The sequence below is a fragment of the Pectinophora gossypiella genome, chromosome 2 (assembly GCF_024362695.1).
Source record: "Pectinophora gossypiella chromosome 2, ilPecGoss1.1, whole genome shotgun sequence".
NCBI classification, from domain to species: domain Eukaryota; kingdom Metazoa; phylum Arthropoda; class Insecta; order Lepidoptera; family Gelechiidae; genus Pectinophora; species Pectinophora gossypiella.
This window is the reverse complement of record NC_065405.1, coordinates 15,237,702-15,258,561: the sequence shown is the minus strand read 5'-3', so window position 1 is coordinate 15,258,561 and position 20,860 is coordinate 15,237,702. Positions and strand designations below refer to the sequence as shown.

Below are 20,860 nucleotides of genomic sequence, written 5' to 3'. Positions count from 1 at the left end.
GCAATATACACATCAACATAATTCTATACATATGTATATGATCCAAATATCAAGTGATAATTATTTGTATACATGCCTCTGCCAATATATTATATTTTTGAATAATTATGTACTCGAGCAGTAAGAAAATAAGTAATTATCACGTTAAATCTGTACAACGCCATCTATATTATTTTTGGGGAACGTAGCCTGGAAGAAGATGAAGAACCCCGAACCCCACATAAAATTGTTCTAACGTTACAGACTAGTACAATATTTACCGTTACAAAATGATGTATAACGTTCGTTAGTTATAATAGCTCTACGATATTGGAACATTCAACACTACTAACATACGTCATCAGTCATCCAACCATTCATATTGTCTGTGATAAAAATTGATAACAGGTTTTTTATTTGGCTAGTTACTTGTTGATTTCATTTATCATAATCAATAATAGCAAAAACAAATCCTCAACACGGAAACTCTGTTCTAGAATAGAAAAAAAATGCAGTTATGTTGTAGTGTTTTCATGTTTTACATATTCGAAATATTTTTCGTGTTAACATGTATTCTAAATTCAAGTTGCGGCCGAAGGGTACGTAAAATAAATGAAAAATAATTATTTTTTTATATTGTTTTTTTTTCAAAAATGTAACTAACGAGGTATTTTGTTATACACAGTTTGATTACTATCCTGGTTATTATGGAGAACAAGAAAATAAAGCAAAACTTGCTTTGGAGAAATTAGAACATGGTTTGTAAAGACCTTAATTTTATGCATATAATTTATTGTTTTTAAAAACCTCTATAAATACATAAAAAAGTATTTTTGAATTCTAGCACCTCAATGGGTAAAAAACTGGCCTGATGCTTCGGTGAAGATGGGCCAGGTGTCTGGGGTGGCACTTGACAATTCTGGGAATGTGCTCGTGTTCCATAGAGGTCATAATGTGTGGGATGCAAACACATTCTCTGACAAGGACATATATCTAAATCTAGCGGAGCCTCCTATATCACAACCAACAATTCTGGTATTCAATGAAACTGGAGATCTCATTGATATGTGGGGAGAAAATCTGTAAGTATCTTTCATAATATCTCTTATGCTGTGGGACTAGAAGGAAATTATTCCACCATAATATATGTGGAGAAGAGATTGGTTGGCTCTTGGCCAATCCAGTATCAGTAAAGGCAAAACTTATAAATAGATACTGTACTGTGTCTGTTAGGAATAACAATCCCTGAACAGCATGGTGTAGTGCTGTAATGGTGTTCTCTTATAAAGTGATGATTTGATCATCATTAAACGCTGCAAACTATGAGGCTGGCATAACCACCAAGAGTGGCTCATGCCTCTAAAAATAAGATAAGAAAAAAATACCACTTTAACACTTTCAAGGACAGAACGTCTACGGACGTTCCGATTCCAAGGTCTACCTATCATGAACCATCAATGTCCCATGGTCTCTGCCTGTGAAAGGGTTAAACATGACTAAATTATGATGTGCAGGTTTCACATGCCACACGGTATCACAGTGGACAGCGAGAGCAACGTGTGGGTGACGGATGTGGCAATGCACCAGGTGTTTAAGTTTAATCCACAGGACAGGGAAAACCCCGTACTAGTGTTGGGGGAGAAGTGAGTATATGACATTAACAATACGTACTAAACCTCTGATTATGTAAAGTGTCTCATAATGACTTGTTATAATTGATTCGAATCCCGGTGGGGACAAATCACTTTGTGATCCCTAGTTTGGTTAGGACTCACCTGATTGTCCAAAAGTAAGATGATCCGTGCTTCGGAAGGAACGTTAAGCCACTGGTCCCGGTTACTACTTCCTGATGTAAGTACGTAGTTGTTACATGAGTCACTTCAGGGGCCTATGGCGGCTCAATGAAAACCCTGACACCAGGGTTGATGGGGTTGGTAATGCACCTCACAACCCACACGTTAGAAGAAGACTTGTTATGATAAGGCCATCAGCATGCAGCAGGGTCTGCACGACAAACACGAATTATAAAAAGTCCCAATTATATCGAGCGTTTTGATATCTACGTAGATAGATGTCGTATGGCTATTGGTCGGAGCCCTCGATATAATTCGCGTCGCGTCGTGGTTGCCATCTCGCCAGGATTAAGTAGAGGTCAACTTGTCTACATTGACGTTTTATTGTTTAAGATTCGTGCCCCGTGATGATGAAACCCACTTCTGCAAGCCCAGTGCAGTAGCTGTAATGTCCAATGGAGACTTCTTCGTCGCTGATGGTTATTGCAATACCAGGATCATCAAGTATGCTGCCGATGGTAGCAAGCTGCTGCAGTTTGGGCGCCGTAAGTGTATATCTACTTAAACAGAAAAGCCATTTTTAAGACTCTTTATTCTTTGCCTGGCAAGAAATATAATAGTTTAGAATGTGTTCAGTTCAGCATAGTGTGGTAATGACCTCCGTGGTCCAGTGGTTGAGCGTTGGGCTCACGAGGTCCTGGGTTCGATTTTCGGTGGGGACATTACACAAAAATTACTTTGTCGTCCCTAGTTTGGTTAGGACATTACAGGCTGATCCGTGCTTCGGAAGGCACGTTAAGCCGTTAGTCCCGGTTACTACTTACTGATGGTAAGTAAGTAGTCGTTACGTCAAGGGCCATTGGTGGCTCAATAGTAACCCTGACACCAGGATTGATGAGATTGATATACACACACACGAGCATAGTGTGGTTCTTGGCAACTTGTGGTCTCCATACAAAAATCCCAACCTTACCGCATAGGTGCGAACAAGACTTAACCCCCCTCCCCCTCCCCCCCCACCCCGAGACTGCTATTTAGACTAAAATAAGACTCTGGCACTTTCCTTTTCGGTGGATAAGAAAATGACTGGTATAACTTAAAATTACATGGTGTTTTACAAAGGATGTTTTCGGGGTACCGAACAAAGCATAGTACCTCGCTAGTCACAAGTGGTAGTGTGACTAGGGATCGACGATCCAACGGTGTTATGTTGGAAGTTGTATAATATGCGTCTTGCTGTGTAAACTTCAATATCGCGTTTCACGACTGCTTCAAGACTGCATTATTAAATGTGGCGCCATCTGTTGCATGTGGGCGGAACTAGCTGGCCAACTAGTTGGGTCCGCCACAGTGTCATTACATACTGTACATTTGCAGGACATGCTCTACCTTTATTTTGGCATCTTTTATATTGTAACGGTGTTCTTGCAAATAAACTTCTATTGTACAACCTGCTTGCCAGGCGCGGGCGAGTCCCCGTTCGTGTTCCAAGTGCCGCACGCGCTGACGCTGGCCGAGGACCGCGGGCTGGTGTGCTGTGCCGACCGCGAGCGCGGCCGCGCCGCCTGCTTCCGCGCAGACAACGGCACGTACGTTACCGCCTTCCGCAGCTGGCTCATAGGGCCGCGCCTCTTCAGTGTGGCCTACGCCCCTATACATGGTAACTATTATGTTTCTTCTTCAGAAAATGCCTAAGCATTATACAGTGTGTTAGTGACATCGTAACAAAAACTTTAGGGATGATTCAGACCATGATTCTGAGTTGATATAGACCAGAATTTCCTGACAGAAAATTCATGATTTTTTTGTATTATTTTCACTTTTCAGTTCCATACTTTTGCAACTCAGAATCATGGTCTGAATCATCTCTAAAGTTTAGTTACGATGTCACTTACACCCTGTATATTTTAGTATAAAACTCTTCCATACACAGCATGAAGACTCGGTGGTGTTGATGACGTAGATTTATCCACGTTTCACCAACTCGCGGTGGTCCGCGGACCACTTATGGTCCGTGAAAGCTAAAAGGTGGTCCATAAAGATTTCTGATTGAACACGCCATTCAATAAAAGCGCTTCATTCAACAAAGAGGCAGCAATCATACATTTTCTTGATTTTTGTGTTAATAATCTATTCAGCTGGTTAATAGTTTGACCACAATGACTGTTTTCAATATTCTTCTCTATTTTATAAACTTGTAACATGGAACGGGACCACTTTTATTTCATTTTTATTAACATGGATCCATGTGAAAGTGAAACCGTGTGAGCGAGTGTGTGTGTGAAAGTGGTCCCGAAAAATGATAAAAATAAATAAATCAAAGTTGTGGAACATGGATTCATGTTAATAAAAATGAAATGAAAGTGGTCCCGAGTCAAAAAAGGGTTGGGAACCACTGGTTTGAACCTGCCTCCTCCACAGGCGGTCGTCTCTACGTCGTGAACGGCCCCAGCGGTTCCCGTGAGATACCAGTTCGTGGCTACGTCATAGACTTCAACTCTGGCCGGCTCATCCAGACTTTCGCACCAGGTAAAAAAACCACCTTTCTTCTTTTTATTTACGGTTCGATTTCATTATGTAGAAAATTCTGTTCTGGGAGCAAATAAGTCTTCGGGCATGTAAAATCCGACAGAGGTACTGTGTCCTTTGCAATATGATGGAAAATTATAATTAAAACATAATAACGGGTTCTTACCGCGTTTAAATCAGGGATATGAGACTCCCGATATTTCGACACTGTTGCAAGTGCCAAGATCACGGGATGACTGATGAGATTGGAGTGGAGAAGGTAGATCCATAATCAAAAAAATCATAATCAATCATAAGATCATAATCGTAGGGTGATCATGGCACACACAACAGTGTCGAAATATCGGGAGTCTCATAACCCTGATTTAAATGCGGTAAGAACCCGTTATTATGTGTTTTAATTATTATAATAACCGCATAAACTTAAAACAATGGTGATAGGCTGATCCCTTGTTATCATAAGGTTCATAACCATTAATTTAAGGTTTAGGAAGTCACAGGAAAAGAGGCTGCAAGTTGTATGTAGCCCTGTCTACCCCATTTCGATATACAGGAGAGAATATTCTATCCTATTCCAGACGGTGGTCTCTCCAACCCTCACGACGTAGTGGTCAGTCCTGATGGCTCCAGGGTGTACGTGGCAGAACTGAACCCGTACAAGGTGTACAAGTTTGTGGACGACCAGCTCAAGAATGAAAGGAAAGAAGTCAAGAATGTCACCATCCCCGCTAAGCCTACAGCCACCATCGGTAAGTAGGTCTGTAGTGTTCGTTTTTGGTTGCTTTTTGATTTTTCGCTTGTTTCCTTTTCTTTTAATTCTTTTAGAAGGACGTACATTGACCAAATTGTAGATGTCCTTAGAAAAGGTTCAGAACGATCTACTCTGAACCGGCGTGCGTGTATGAAGCGATTGATGAATGTAGAGGAAGCAAGAGAAGTATGTCTGGATCGAAGCAAATAAAATTCCATAGGCTCTGCTTACCCCGGTGGGAAATAGGCGTGAGTCTTATGCCTATCCATGGCCATATATTGTGAAGATTTCAACCAGCTACATAATTTGACGACGCCATGTCTCTAGCGTGAAAAATTACGACTCAAAGTGTAACTATGTTACCTACTGAATAAATATATTTTTGAATTTGAATAGTCGACAAAGGCGCCTTTTCGAACGCACAAATACCTAACCTAATTTTAGTTGGACACCACTTAAACTAGTGCTATCCTTCATTTACAGTAAGTGCAAGAAAGGGATAGAGCTAGTTTTAGTCCTGTCAAATTAAGTTAAATGACAAAAATTATGAGATGAACAGACATAGGACGTGTATTTGTGAATAAAAAAAAATGTCTGGTTTTACAGCCTACTCGTAAGTAAATCTCCATTACAATTGGTTGAAATCCGTGGTATATGACGTGTCGAGATGTGCTAATAACGAGTGGAATTAACATATTTACCTGTTGTGTAAATACTGGGAAATCCACTCCGTCAATTTGTAAAACAAATAATTATTAATGTTGTTCAAGAGATGACATTATGAGTCATGTTCCTTGAAAGTATACGTATATACTTAGTATTTACATAATGACCCCGATTCCTGCAGACACCTCCTAATTTTACTTTAAGTTATAACTATCATTGTCTTATCCGCCGAAAAGGAAAGAAACGGATGATTGACAGCTCTTAATTTTAGGAAGAATGAGTAATTTAATGAATAACCTGGGCGAATCAAAAAGGTATCTCGCTGGTATGCAAACTGTTTGACGTGTGCTGTCAACATAGTTCTGGCGGGTTATTGGCCAATGTAAAATTTTTAGACGGTTGTTTTAGATTTATGCTTAAAATTGACGCATGTTCCATAAATTTTATGATTGTCGATTACCCGTCCCATTCCTTTTAAGCGGATAAGAAAATGACAGATATTATTATCACCAGAATTATCAGCAATATATTACACTGGGGGTAAAGGAAGAACATTAATGCGTTCAGCTGCTTATTATCCCAGGCAAATCGCAAAAACTGACTATGCCTGAGAGATTCTGTTTTTAATAACTTATTCTCATAAACGGGGCACAAACCCTTGAAACCGCGTGATTGATGAATTATTTATGATCCAAACATTTATTCAAACTCATAAAGTCGAATTCACTGGTTTTATGAGTTTGAAAGAACACGTGATACTCGTACTGTAGGTAATGGATACGGATCTACCACGTTCTACCACGGACTTTAAAGGCTAGTAGTTATAATGTACTGAATTGTAAGAGAGACGTCACACTGTGGGCGTTGTAATGTACTCAATGGTAAGAGAGACATCACACCGCGGGCTTTGTAATATACCGAATGGTAAGAGTCGTCACACTGCGGGCTTTGCGCTGAGTTGAGTCCGCAATGTAACGTCTTTTCTATATAACAGTAAGTAGGTATATTATAACTACTAGCGTCCCGGCGGTAGTACCCGGCAAAGAGCTTACGTCAGAGACGCATTGAATGACGTGTACGTGTGTTGCGCCAGAGGCGAGCAGCGTGGGCGCGGAGGGCGCGCGCTGGGCGTGGCGCGGCGCGGCGGCCGGCGCGGCGGGCGCGGCGCTGCTGGCCGCCGCCGCGCTGGCGCTGCTGCGCGCGCGCAACAACGGTAAGGGCCGCGAGGCGCAGCCGCTCATGTAGCTGCCCAAAGGGACCTAGCCATACCCCTGCCCGGTGGCACCGACGCAGCACTTCTATCTAGACAGCATCACGCCCATAGACGGCACTCATTTATCTCCTATTTCAAAATAAAAAAAACTTTTCACATATTTTCATGATTTATACAACTTTTTGTAGCAGTGCTCTGAGCCCATGGTAGGTATGGTAACTTACGTACGGCACAATACTTTGTACCGCATACGGTAACGAATCAGTTTTAATTGACGACAACATTGTTAGAACACGGAATAGAAGTGTGTTGGTAAAAACGGGCTTAGAAAACAAAGCTCAAATCCAATTTTATACGAATTAGAATTGCGAGGAGATTTAGGATGTCGCCAATCTTGGTGATGTAGATTAGGTGTCCGCCAAATTGAATTGAACTATATACGTAAAATATCCGTCATATAAAAAAGAGTAGGTACCTATCATGTAACAATTCCTAAATCAAAATATGTCCACAGATTCAGTTCTAGACTAGAAAATGTCCCGAATAGAAAAAATCACAGTACAAATCAATATTTTGAAAAAAAAAAACGAGAAAAAGACTCCCCACTCTTTTACACCACATTAATCTCACAGTGGCCCCGATTCCTGCAGACACCGCCTAATTTTATTTTAGGTTATATCCGTCATTTTCGTATCCGTCGAAAAGGAAAGGGACGGATGATTCACAGCTCTTAATTTTAGGAAGAATGAGTAAATTAATGTGTCGGGTTATTGACTGACGTAAAATTTTTAGACGGTTGGTTTAGATTTGTGCTTAAAATTGACGTGTGTTCCATAAATTTTATGCTTGTCGATTACCCGTCCCTTTCCTTTTCGGCGGATAAGAAAAGGACAGATATAACTTAAAATAAAATTAGATGGTATTTACAGGAATTAGCACCATTATTATATTACTTCGAAATACATTCCAATTACCTCAATTTTCTTACATATATAAAAGTAGGTACTTATATGTAAATTATAAATAATCAAATGACGATATAAAATATCCAAAAAACTGCCCAACTTAATCTTCATTTATAAATATAGCATTTAAATGTTAGGTACAAATTGATGTGTGTGAATAAGCATTTAAAAAAATAAAAAAATAATTAGGTATTTATAAAATACTTATACATAGGGAAAGCGCTCATTCATTTCCTCTTGTTTAAATATTTTGATCTCGTTTTCATCTGTGACTTTGATCTGATTACTTGAATATACATTATTTTTTATTAATTTTTAAGTAGACTGAAGCACTTTTATAATAGTAATTACTACTCTTATTTATTTGAATTACAATCGATAAAAGTATTGCTAAAAGATACGTAAAAGTCTATATTCCGATTCCTATTAGGAATTTCTGAATAATAATAAAATCCTATAATAATAATTATAATAGTGCCCTTTTCCATTATTATATATATATATTTTAAATATTCATAATTTAACTGTGTTGTGTTCCATTCCGCCAATGTCGATTGTAACTCGAACCAAAAACATGAAATAATCATAAAGTGGGTGTAATTATTTTTTTATATTTTTCACCCATTTTATCTCCGTAGTTGTAAGGTGCTAACTCCACGAATCTTTTTAGATTATTTATTTATATTTTATATTATTCAAGTTGTTGTTTTGTGATGTTTATTTAAGCTTATATATAATATTTGGTAGCCAGAAGACGAATGCATTTTTTAACTAAAATTGCCAACAAATGCGGAATTTATAATTTTTCACGGCTTAGAAGCGAGTTTATAATAGCCTAGTTTTCTATTATTACAATACGCTTTTGATTTTAAATTGGTGTTTAATTAAAAAACGAGAATTCACAGCACAATTTTCTTGTGTTCCTCTTCGGACTACATATTAATCAATCACAGTTTTTTATACACTTTTTCACAATTTTAAACCTTATGTACTTACGTTACGCTTGTATATAGAGATAGTGAATATTGTGATGTAAGAATATGTTATTGAAATATATTTATTGGAAGCAGCTTTTGTCTTTTTATTTTTCGCACCACCGCATATCGCATGTTTTCTCCTTTTGGCGCGCTTTTCACTTTTTTATACTTTTTAATAAGTGCACAACGTAAATGTTTTTTGCACAGGTTTTTATTTTCGTAATCGATCGATTTTAATGTAATACATTTTATTTTCTATGTAAGCATGGTTTTCAGTATGTATGTATTTCAAACAAAGTTACGAGCGTAGAAATGAAGTAAGTACCTACTTGGATGACAAGCGCATAATCATTCAATTTATTCTATTAAAGATGGTTTAGGAGTCTTTGGTTGAAGTGAAAAAAAAAATCTAGAGAAAAAAGTCTTTATTCCACTCGCAATATGGCGAAGGCTATAACTTCTACAAACCAATCTAAAATCCTTGTTTAGCCAATGGTATCTATTTACGGACATTCTCTGACAGAGCAGTCAAGATATAAGTACATTTTATTTACCCGCAAAATGGCGGAAGACTTTGTTAAGTCAGTCTATAAAACTTATCAAAAATATTACATTTCTGATTTGAAGTACCCTTTCATATACTTAGTTTACAATGTGTCTAAAAAAAAATGACATCATTCAGTATAGGCTCAGAGTATAAGACATAGCGTGAGTTACGGCCTACGACCCTGATGTGCTATGGTCCCTGCTGAGTGGGTCACAAAAATCAAAAATTTAACAGTTAAATTTTGTAACGACTGACTTTCATCCTTCTCAGACCCCTATTATGGATGATAGCGACACCGTAACGCAAACCTTGAAAGATGATTCAGAGTTGATAAGTGGAGTTTTCGGTCGCAAAACCTATAATTTCTTTTTTTTTTGTTTTTTCCGATGGAATAATCCACTTGATATTAACTCAGAATCATGAGGTGACTCAACCCCCTCAGTATTCGTTACGATGCCACGTACACCCCACCCCACAAGTACGTACAGTTAGCCGTACGTGTACGTATGAGTGTTAGTGACACCGTGTCGAAAACTGAGTGATTCAGACCGTGATTATGAGTTAATAACCAAGTGGAATTTTCCATCGCAAAACTCGTGCAAATGTTATTGTTTTTTAAACTACTTTTCCGACGGAAAATTCCACATGATATTTACTCAGAATCATGAGCTGAATCATCTCCCTCAGTATGCGGTAGGCTGTCAATAACGCCGTGTATAATTAACGTGCAGCCCATAATGTTGGTGAAGGTCGCAAGGGTCTGCCGCGGCGCCGCTGGGAGTACGGGCATGGGGAGTTCAAGCTGCGGCGGCTGCTGGAGCGGCGGCGCTTCACGCGGGTGCACTCCGAGGACTCCGACGAGGAGCCCGCGCCCATGCTGCCTCCGCACCCGCCCGCCACCGCCTGATGGACTCTCGCCGTACTCGTGTCTACTAATTGAGTCTACGACATAATTGGGTAGATGACTGTCAAAAATAAACTATGAAATGTCAATATCGTCGCCCTATAGCGAATACCTCGTAAGCGCCTTTTTAAAAATCACATTCAAATTGAGTTTTGAGTGTTGTTGTGAGTTTTGTGTGACAGGCAATCAAACCGGACCTGTCAAATTTTCAGGTTAGGTGGGTAAACGGATCCTCTGAAAACGGTATAACGCTATCGAGATGATGACATTGAGATGTCGACGTTAGAATCAATCCAGGTAAACGCTTGAGCTTTAAAATTGCACCCAGGCTGAAATTGATTAAAATAAATCGAGGTATTCTTGGAGAAAATTAGGTACATCAGAAAGTATTTTTTCAAAAAGGCGTTTGTTTACGAGGTTTTCTCTATGACGATATTGAATTAGAAGCCAGTCTGGAATAACAAAAAAACAAACCCCTGTTACTAGAAAACGTATTTTTAATTAGTTTAGCCAGTCATCTACCCTTACATTTCGTTAGCTAAGTTCAGTCACTAAACGCAGTGATTTCATTCTCTTTGTAGGTCACTAACTTATAGTTCATTCTGCCAAATCGGACACGTCTTTAGAAATGTGTCGCCGTGGGGCCGAAGCCAACCCGTAGAGGCCCCTTAAGACATTTTAATCTAAATGTGGTGTGACACCAACTGGCGATTAGCCCTGTATGCACTATGGGAGTGCACCCAAAGACTACCAAACTATGGACTCAGCAAAGATAATTCAGTCACTACGTTTTAGGACTAAGCACGCGGACCTCCGTGCTTTTGTATTTTGGACTTGCTTCTCGAAAGACTATGACGGACTAATGAATTTTGATTGCGATTCGCTGATAGACGAGTATAATAAGTATACTCTTTTAACTATGAAACTTCAAAAAGCAATAGACTAGTATTATTGATATCAATCCGGTCCACAAATGATATCCTAGGATCATAATCTACCCACTTATATACTTAATAATAGTCTTAACTTTTTGAAACTATCCTTCCTTCTTCGTACAAAGTGCATTCCTATGTAAATAAGCTTAAATTAATATTGGTGCTAATTCCTGTAAATACCATCTAATTTTATTTTAAGTTATGTCATCATTCATTTCATCATCATGTCTGTCATTTTCTTATCCGCCGAAAAGGAAAGGGACGGGTAATCGACAAGCATAAAATTTATGGAACACACGTCAATTTTAAGCACAAATCTAAACCAACCGTCTAAAAATTTTACGTCCGTCAATAACCCGACACAGGACACAGAAAGACAGCACGTCAAACGGATTGCATACCAGCGACGTACCTTTTGATTCGCCCGGGTTATTCATTCATTTACTCATTCTTCCTAAAATTAAGAGCTGTGAACCATCCGTCCCTTTCCTTTTCGACGGATATGAAAACGACGGATATAACTTAAAATAAAATTAGGCGGTGTCTGCAGGAATCGGGGCCATTGTATATTTGTGTTTGTGACGTAACCGAATGAAGAAAAAAAGTGTACTGTGGATGTAAAGTTGGATCGAGTTTTGAAACTGAAAACCGCCAATCTTCTGCCATATTATTATACAATAACGTACTTACATATCTGTAACTATCGTACGTTATTTACAGATATCTTCATTTTTATTTAGTTTGACTTGTAGTAATCTATAATTAACATTATTTCATAAGCGTGAAGCGTGGATACTCAGTTCATCTTGCGAATGAGGATAAAAACTAGAAGCTTAAATGTAGACAATAAGTTTTTCAAGTTTTCTTTTTTCCAATATTTAGGTCATAAATATAACACTAGGATTTTGCAGTTAAACTCTACGCAAAGGGTTATAGTGTAAAAATATAACTAAATCAATATGTTTGTTTACTCAAATAGTATGGGGAACTGTCAAAATTTAAGGACACTCAACAGTAGGGACACCTGGGCCCTGTTAAATAAAACTTACAATTGTAAATTACAGCGACAATTTGATGTACATTGCGGAGTGTGTGATCACGAGTATTTTGCAGTTTCATATTAGCTACGTAATGAACATCAAATTGTCGTTGTAATTTACAATTGTAATTTTCATTAAACAGGCCCCTGGGCGGTTAAAATGGCCGCATCGAAGCAATTCATCTAGGAAAGCAATACTGACATTTGTTTGCATTGCGCACTTACTTTTATATGCGCAAATGTCAAATTGCAATATTGCTTTCTTGGATGAATTGCTTCGATGTGGCCATTTTAAACCCCCTAATGGGTGAAATAGGTAGTTTTTATCCTCATCGGGAATATAATCGTGAGCTTATGCTTTGGTATCTGTGTTTATTCTTGTTTTATACCATATTATATAATGCTTTTACGGCGATGGCCTCTCACACAGCGGACAGCATTGTTATAACAGCTGCCTGTCTGGGAGTTATGGTATAGACCTAAGTAAAAGGAATCGAAACATACAGGTGTAGTGATGTCAACGTGTGCATATTGTAAAATATTTGACGTAAGAAAAAGTATATATTTAACAAAATATCATTTAATTATAAAAGGCATTATAATCCGACTTAGGTACGTACCTGAAGATAAAAAATAGAGCACTAAGCACAAAATTAGTTTTACATGTAAAATAAACTAATAGTTTGTAAACATAATTGTGTTGATTCCTACATACGATCTAATTTTAAGTTATACCTGTAATTTTCTTATCCGCGCCGAAAAGGAAAGAGACGGGCAATCGACAGGCATAAAATTTATGGAACCCACGTCAATTTAAGGCAGAAATTAAAAAAAAAAAGCTCCCAAAATTGTATATTGGCCAATAACCCGACAGAATTAAGTTGACTGCACATGTCAAACAGGTTGAATATCAGCGGTACGCCTATTTTATTCGCCCGGGTTATTATTTATTCATTCTTTAAATTCAATTTAAAATTAACAGTGTCAATCATCCGTCCCTTTTCTTTTTGGAGGATAGGAAAATGACGGGTATAATTTAAAATAAAAGTCGGACGTGTCTGCAGGAATCGGGACCATTGAGTCCATACTTATCCGTATACTAAGATAGATAGATACATATACTAATATATGAATAGATAGTAGAACAATGCAAAGTATGCCTATAGCAAGAAGTGGGCAGTTTCCTAGGTCAAAAATAAATCATGAAATTCTGACTAAATAAAGACAGATCTAAAGGTGACAAAAAAGTTTTCTTTTTTTTCTATTCAACTTATTTATGAATTTTAATAAAGTAAAAAGTCATACAAATTCCACAGTCATTTCGTGTTTTGACATTTAGTAGTCGTTGGAAACTACCCTATTTCTATTTGTTTTAAATCGACTACCTAATCACTGACTTTTACAGTTTTCTAATAGCAATGAATTGTCATCTTTGGCATTGGCCAAAGAATCTTTTACATAATATCATTCTTTGAAATATACAAATGTTTCTTTATTTCCATCGCATAAAACTAAACTCATCAATATTATATCGCCTTATAGTGAAAAGTACGTAAGCGCCTTTTTGAAGAATGACATTTGAAGAAAGATAAAAATTTACATCACAAACTTTTGCCTACTTGACAGTTCTAACAATAAAATATGAAATATGTCGGATATGGTACTTTAACATTTACCAATAGCTTTTTTATTAACATAATTTTTAAATATTTTTACAAGATAACAATGCGATTTTTATCTGTGTATTACAAGACCCGGAACACGGGCGGCCATGATTGAGCTTCGTGTGACGTCACGTTTCACAAAATAAACAAAAGCTATCTGTCAGATGTCAAGTCACTGAAAGTGGCGCGTAGTTTGACAGTTTCTTTGTTTATTGAATTGTGACGTCACTGGGCAAAATGTCACGCGACCGATCGTTTTCCCGCGAAATTTGAGATTATTTTTCGAGAAAATACAATATTTTAAGAGGTATGAAATAAGCGATTGTAATTTTTAAAATACTTATCCGGAAAACTGTCAAGTAACCAATTGGAACTAGTTTGTTTATTACGAGGTTCTGTTAACAAAAATCGCAACAGAATGTCATTTTTTAAAAGTCGCTTGCGTGGTTTTAGCTATAAGGTGGCGTTATAATATAGCGATCAAATGCTATTGAATGTTCCTATACTTATAACAGATGTATAGAAGTCAAGTAGTCAGTGTTGCGTTGTTATCTTCGAGCCACTATAATGTGATTCCGTGGAGATATCTTCGGGTCGAATACAGGACGAATCTCGCACGATAGACCTGAAAATAATAAATTGTCGAGCTGAACACTAGCCGATAAAAAAGCCAACGCTATTGGCTACGCGATAAATGAACCAAAAGTATCCAATACCTATTCCAACCAATTTTTTTGATTTATAAACCAATACCAAATATCAACAGCTCCAGCTTAGGACTTCGTATCAACAGTGGCTGCAAGTTGTCTTTGATTACTTGTGGCTCTGCCCACCCCATTAGGGATTACGGGCGTGAGTTTATGTATGTATGTATGTATGTACCAAATATCAATAAAAATTATCTGGGCGCATGTTAAACTATGTAGTACCTACCTACTAATTAAGTACAGCGAGGCGAGTTAAGCGCATTCATTCACTCCTCGCATAAACCTGTACGGGTTTTCTGTTTAGAGGAGCGTCTTATTTTATTTCTAAGGATTTAATTGTTTTTTTTTTTATATTGATAAATAAATTTAAAAAAAAAAATATTATGAGGGACTTTCGAGGTTACGTTCACCAAAAACAATATAGATGGCGTTGTACAGCTTTAACGTGTTAATTACCTATTTTCATTACATAATTATTCCAAAAGACAATGTAATGGCAGAAGCATATATAAAAATAATTTCTGCTCGATATTTGAATCACATTGTGTATAGATTTATGTTGCTACCTATATTGCTTCTATTTATTTTGTACAGAACAATAATGCGTGTAAGATGTAAGCCTGAGTGTGATAAAAAGAGTCATCATTTATACCTTAAAACAAAGATAAAAGATGCATGTATCTGTTATCCATGAAATTAGAAGGTTAAACGAAGAAAAATCTGTATAACGCGTAAAAGGAAAAGTCCCTCATTGGTTAATTAATCGCGTTTCCAATTTCGCGGCAAGAAAATAAAACATAAAGTAACTGTATGAATGTTGCAAGACGAATAATTTCACTGTAATTCGTACTAATTCTAGTATGGGTGGGTACGGTAAAATCCTATTACTTTGCCAAATAAACACTACAAGTTAAGATAAAATGTTCTGAGATTGAGTGCCAAAGTAAAATAATCTAATCTTAGATGTGTATTTGTAAGATATGTTTAGTAAATGTAAGCCATCGCGGCGCGAGAGGGCGCGAGTTATATCGAGGACTTCGACCAATACATAGACAGTTTAAACGCATAATTTGCATTCGCTGCGTGTAATAGTCGAAGCCCTCGATATAATTCGGTTATTGTGCAGCCCTAGCGCCTAGTCTCACATAGTCGCTTGAACAAAGAACACGACGGTATCATAAAGATACAAAATATAACTTAAAATGTTGTACTAATGGCGCTGCGAATAATTAACAAAATTCTGATTCTTTTCTTCTTCTTCTATCGCCCCACTATTGAAAAAATCAACAAATAATATCTCTCTCCCTATTTAAGAGCTGCGCTCTTGTCGGTGGAGTAACCGCCATTCCTCTCTTCTTCCCGCCAACAACAACAACACATAACAACACAAAACACAACACTTAACATTTATGAAACAAATAAAAGAGAAGGTGCAGGTCGTGTCGTATCGGGAGGTGAAGGTTTTGGCGGGAACAAATAATATAAATAATTGAATATTGTTATAAATTCTTTGTTATTGTTATAGATTTAGAAGTTAGGGGGGAACAGACGTACATATTATACACATACACAGCGGTGAAACACATAACCCTCCGATTTACTTTGCCGCAGGCGGGTAAAAAAATACTTCATAATTTGTTTGACGTACTTATTTTATAATATCTAAATTAATAAATATGGCGTCGTTATGCAGTTCTGTGTATACGTAGAAAGAGAATACTCTGTCTAGTAGTGTATATCTACGAGTGTATATTTTAGTGGCAGCCATATTCTACCAATAAAAACACAATTGTATATTAATGACAATTTTTTTTTATTGTATTTTTTTTTATTAATGTTGCCAATTAAAAATAATTTGTAACTTTATGAAACCGACGTCTTAATCGTTTTTGTGTAATTAACTTAAGAAAAGGGTTTACATTTTGAAATTAGGTTAGGTAGTCAAATGGGGTTTATAAAAAATGTAGAACTGTGAACTTAATTTATTCATTCTATGGAAAGTCATTGAAAAGTTCCTTTTACCTAGGTTTTTATTTTATACAATGACCATAACTGTTATTTATAAGCGATACATTCCAATTGAATCAAGTCAATGTATTTTAGCCTGTAAGCTATTTAATGTATTTGTACATAAATGTATCATGTGTAAAATAATTCAATGTTGATAAATGTATTTATTTTCCCCCTGGTCAGTAAAGTATTTATGACAAAAAGTATGAGTTTAATTTCATATCAGTTTGATAGTAAAGAAGCATGGGTTGGTCAGGAAAATGAATCGTCTGTAATAGATAGTTACCAAGCACCCACAACACACAAACTCACGCCGGTATTCATTAATGGGGTAGGCAGAGCCTCAATATAACTTGCAAAGATTTTTGATACAAAATCCATGCATCAAGTGATGCATCTGATGAACTATGGTGACAATTCATCAGCCCATCGCCCACACATGTGTCATGATAGAAAGGACACAATTCCTCTGTCGGTTTTTAGGACACGCCAGGGAAGATAAGCAGTTAAGGCGGGTGCGTTTCGTAGCCGATTTCAGTGCAGCGTGGAAGACCAAAAATATGACACTTACCATGCTCCAAAACGCACAGTACTCTGTCAAGCAATATAACAGTCTCCACCAACGGAGCTAACGCCAGTCTCAGCGAGTAGACGGTGACCACACGTTGCCATTGCGCCAGGTCTTCCTCCCCCTTTGCCCAGATATGGGGGGATGTTGGTAGAGGGATACCAAGTCTCTCTAGGGCAAGCTCACAGTATCTGGAAAAGACAATAATATTTTATTTATACAGGGTGTTAGTGACGTCGTAACGAAAACTTTGAGGGATGATTGAGACCATGATTCTGAGATGATATGAAGTGGAATTTTCCGTCGCAAAAGTATGGAACAGAAAATAACAAAAAGAAAAACAAAAATTTTCATGAATTTTCCGACTGAAAATTCCACTTGATATCAACTCAGAATCATGGTCTGAATCACCCCCCTCAGTATTCGTTACGGTGTCACTAACACCCATACCTACTTGTATGGGTACAGTATGTACTTGTGCGGGGTGTAAGTGACATCGTAACGAATACTGAGGGGGATGAAACATCTGATTATTCTAAGTCGATATCAAGTGGAATTTTTCATCGCAAAAGTATAGAATTGAAAATAATTTTAAAAAACTAAAAAAAAAACATGAATTTTGCGACGGAAAATTCCACTTGATATCATCTCAGAATCATGGTCTCAATCATCCCCCTCGGTATTCGTTACGATGTCACTAACACCCTGTATAATTGTTCGGCAAAGGACACAAACCTGATCAGCTTAGAAAGTATTTTATTGAAGGTGCAATAACTTATCCAGCCAGCCATATAGGTTTATTGAATAAGTTAGAGTATTTGAATTTTTTAAGGTTTTTCAAGGTTTTAAAAGACAAGCAAGAAAAGCATTTAAAAAGTAAAAATTGTATATATCATACTGACTATAATCCGCGGCGCGTAAGTTAGACAATGATCTAGAATACATGATCTCCCTAACATTATCCCATTTTTTTACAGGTCCACTTAACTATCCTGAAGATTTGAAAAGTCCTTTTACATAAGTTTTCCTTCACCGCTGAGCACGTGATAATCATTTATGATCAAAACATAAATTCGAAAACAAATTCGACAAGCATTGGTTTAGGCCTGTGCTGGAATCGAACCTGCGACCTCAAAGCTTTCTACCAATTGACCTAGAATACGCCACTAATCATTGAGTATCAATCGAAGTGCGGTATGAGGGAGACGCGAGGAGCTACGCGTAACCATGACAACCAGAGACGCTGCCTGCGCGGACAACCGCCATGTTTGTTCAAGTTATACGCCGCGGTTTATAGCTGTCTGTATTTTTGCAGAAATCAAAGACATTTTCATGGTTACTTACTTCCTAAAATTAAGATTGTTAGAATGCTTTATACTCCTAACTTGTACATGTTTCAGCTTGGGATCATGATCAACTAGTAATCTTTCTAAAGCTGCCCTGTATGCATGTACCTGAAAATTACAACAATTTAAGATTTTATGTATTTAAAAAAGGTAGAAAAACTTTAATTTTTAAAAATAATTTTAGCCATCTTATAAAGAGCATACAATAAATAATACAATACAATGAATAACACTACATAATAAAGGTCCCCCACCAACTCGTATCGGGCTGGGGCTGGGTAACCTCACCCCCTGTAAGTCTTATTTTAGACTTAAATGGCCGTAAGCCGTTAAGGATTAAGGGAGGGCACGCGGAGTATCTTTCTCGCTCGCACTTACGTGGTAGGCGACACATGCTAAGAATGAGGTTTTTGTATGGAGTGTGGTCTAAAGTAATTTGATTGGCTGATTGGTTGGGTTCAATATAAGTCAGTGTTATCAATGAGGGACTTTCCAGGCTGTAAAGATTTGTGTTTAGATTATATTTTTGAATAATTATGTACCCTGAGGAATGAGAAAATAGCTAATTATCATGTTTATTTATTTATTATTTATTTATGATTTATTTATGATTTATTTATAATTTATTTATTATTTATTTATTTATTTATTATTATATTTTTTTTAGTTTAATCTAAACAGCACCATATATATATTTTTTTTGCGGAATTTAGTCTGGAAAGTCCCTCATTTAGAAAAACAGTGCACATTTATTTTGCTTTTTTAACCAAACTGTAAATATCAGAAATAGAAGAATAAAGCTTTCCTCACCTTCAAATCCTCATAAGTTCCCTTCTTCAGCCTATCACAATAGACCTCTATAGCATGGCAAGATATCTCTGTACTTGCATAAGACAAATTAAACTCCAAACTTCTCAAATAATCACTCATTGGGTACCCTGCATTTGTCAGTTTCATGAAACAACATCCAACTACACTTATAAACTTTACCTTGTCAGAATTTAGAAAATGCCTAAGCAATAATGGGCCTAGATCCCCACAAGGATGAAGGCCTATTAAGCCGTAGCTTTTCATAGATTCTGGTAAAGATAAATGGTCCAACTGGTTAGTAGTTGATAGAGTGACATTAAAGTGAGTAGGTCGCCTTAGTTTCGACATAGCTCCTTTAGAAAGGTGCTTACTGGCTGTATACTCAAGTTCATGGTCTAGTTTTCTGAAAAAAAAATGCCAAAAAAATTTAAAATCAGAATTTGTTTTTCCAGAATAATATTCAATTATTTTAGAAAGATCTTTTTTGACTTAGCTATACATACCAACAGTACAGACCTAGCATCCTCTGTTAACTGATTCTGGCACTCAATTCCGGCAGCATATAGACCATTTTTGTATGCTAGCACTCTAACAAGATGACCCACTCCTGATCCGAAATCGATCACAGCTTCACATTTACTTGCTAAGGCTGTATGGTTTACTACCTCTGCCATTAAAGAAATTTCATGTCTCTTTTTTAATTTTACATGTTTTAGAAATAGATTCTTCAATCTTGGATGTCCAGCACAGGAATCCTTGTCCATACAGCTTAATGATTCAATTTTATATTTTTTCAGATTATCTCGTGGTAAGCTTAAAGCTTTCACAGCGCTAACCAAGGCAAGTAACGATAGTGGAAGGATATGGTTAGGATGTTCGCCTGATAAAATCATTCCCAAATATTCTGTGTCTATGTTCCGCAAACTTTCGCGCCAAGACGCAGGGAGTTTAGACCAATGGTCGTCAACGAAGAAGTCCTGAAAACATGGATATAATATAGAAGGTTGTAAATAACTTGAGAGAAATGTCTTAGGCAAGTGATAAATTCTTACCAATACATATAAATCCAGAAGCCAGTCGTACAAACGAATAAGCTTCAAAGATGAATTAATGGCTGTTTTAACTGCTTCCATTTGCGAAAACATGTTTTTCATTTAATTTTACACTTTATTGCATAAAAAAGTATTCGCAATCCACGCAGCAACAAACACAACGATTTGACAAACAGCTGTTTTTTTTTTTTTGGTTTTCCCCGAAGGGTAAGGCAAAGGGAACTATACCCATACAGCCATTTCTGACGTATTTTTTTTTCCTGATGATTAATGAAATGATGAAAGGTGATGATGATGAAACCTAAGCCCCCACCCTCGGAGTAGACTCCTACTCCGAACCCCAAAGAATTAACTCAAAAGTCCGCATAAACTTTTGAGTTATGAAGCGGCTTCCCGGCACGAAGC

General features: G+C 37.1%; 2 protein-coding genes across 3 annotated transcripts; one reads left to right on the top strand and one right to left on the bottom strand.

Annotated features, from left to right (window-relative positions):
- The first annotated feature begins 351 nt into the window (after window positions 1-351).
- On the top strand, window positions 352-8,967 carry LOC126378508 (peptidyl-alpha-hydroxyglycine alpha-amidating lyase 1-like). Of its 2 annotated transcripts, none has more exons than XM_050026922.1 (9): window positions 352-578; window positions 665-737; window positions 824-1,061; window positions 1,494-1,622; window positions 2,166-2,317; window positions 3,235-3,432; window positions 4,194-4,301; window positions 4,880-5,050; window positions 6,812-8,967. In XM_050026922.1, the coding sequence occupies exons 1-9, from the start codon at window positions 489-491 to the stop codon at window positions 6,961-6,963; spliced, it is 1,311 nt and encodes a 436-aa protein (XP_049882879.1). In that variant the 5' UTR covers window positions 352-488; the 3' UTR covers window positions 6,964-8,967. The 2 variants fall into 2 exon arrangements, with proteins under 2 accessions (XP_049882879.1, XP_049882886.1); XM_050026929.1 differs by having other exon boundaries at window positions 4,880-5,058; window positions 6,812-6,875.
- A 3,895-nt stretch (window positions 8,968-12,862) lies between these two features.
- On the bottom strand, window positions 12,863-20,606 carry LOC126378479 (methyltransferase-like protein 25B). The gene is made up of 6 exons (XM_050026882.1): window positions 20,456-20,606; window positions 19,920-20,380; window positions 19,404-19,806; window positions 18,592-18,701; window positions 17,251-17,438; window positions 12,863-14,587 (listed from the first exon to the last, which is right to left on the bottom strand). Exons 1-6 carry the CDS (start codon window positions 20,555-20,557, stop codon window positions 14,511-14,513), a joined length of 1,341 nt encoding a protein of 446 aa, XP_049882839.1. The 5' UTR covers window positions 20,558-20,606; the 3' UTR covers window positions 12,863-14,510.
- Between the last annotated feature and the right edge of the window lie 254 nt (window positions 20,607-20,860).

What these genes read in the sequence shown, in the direction of transcription:
- LOC126378508 (XM_050026922.1), top strand. Translation starts at nt 489, where the DNA reads ATGCAGTTATGTTGTAGTGTTTTCATGTTTTACATATTCGAAATATTT. An exon ending in TTTGGAGAAATTAGAACATG is followed by an intron (nt 738 to 823) that starts GTTTGTAAAGAC and finishes TTTGAATTCTAG; the next exon opens with CACCTCAATGGGTAAAAAAC. An exon ending in GGCCTACGCCCCTATACATG is followed by an intron (nt 3,433 to 4,193) that starts GTAACTATTATG and finishes CCTCCTCCACAG; the next exon opens with GCGGTCGTCTCTACGTCGTG.
- LOC126378479 (XM_050026882.1), bottom strand. Translation starts at nt 20,557, where the DNA reads ATGAAAAACATGTTTTCGCAAATGGAAGCAGTTAAAACAGCCATTAAT. An exon ending in CAGTTAACAGAGGATGCTAG is followed by an intron (nt 19,807 to 19,919) that starts GTCTGTACTGTT and finishes TTTTTTTTTCAG; the next exon opens with AAAACTAGACCATGAACTTG. An exon ending in GAACTTATGAGGATTTGAAG is followed by an intron (nt 18,702 to 19,403) that starts GTGAGGAAAGCT and finishes TGTAATTTTCAG; the next exon opens with GTACATGCATACAGGGCAGC.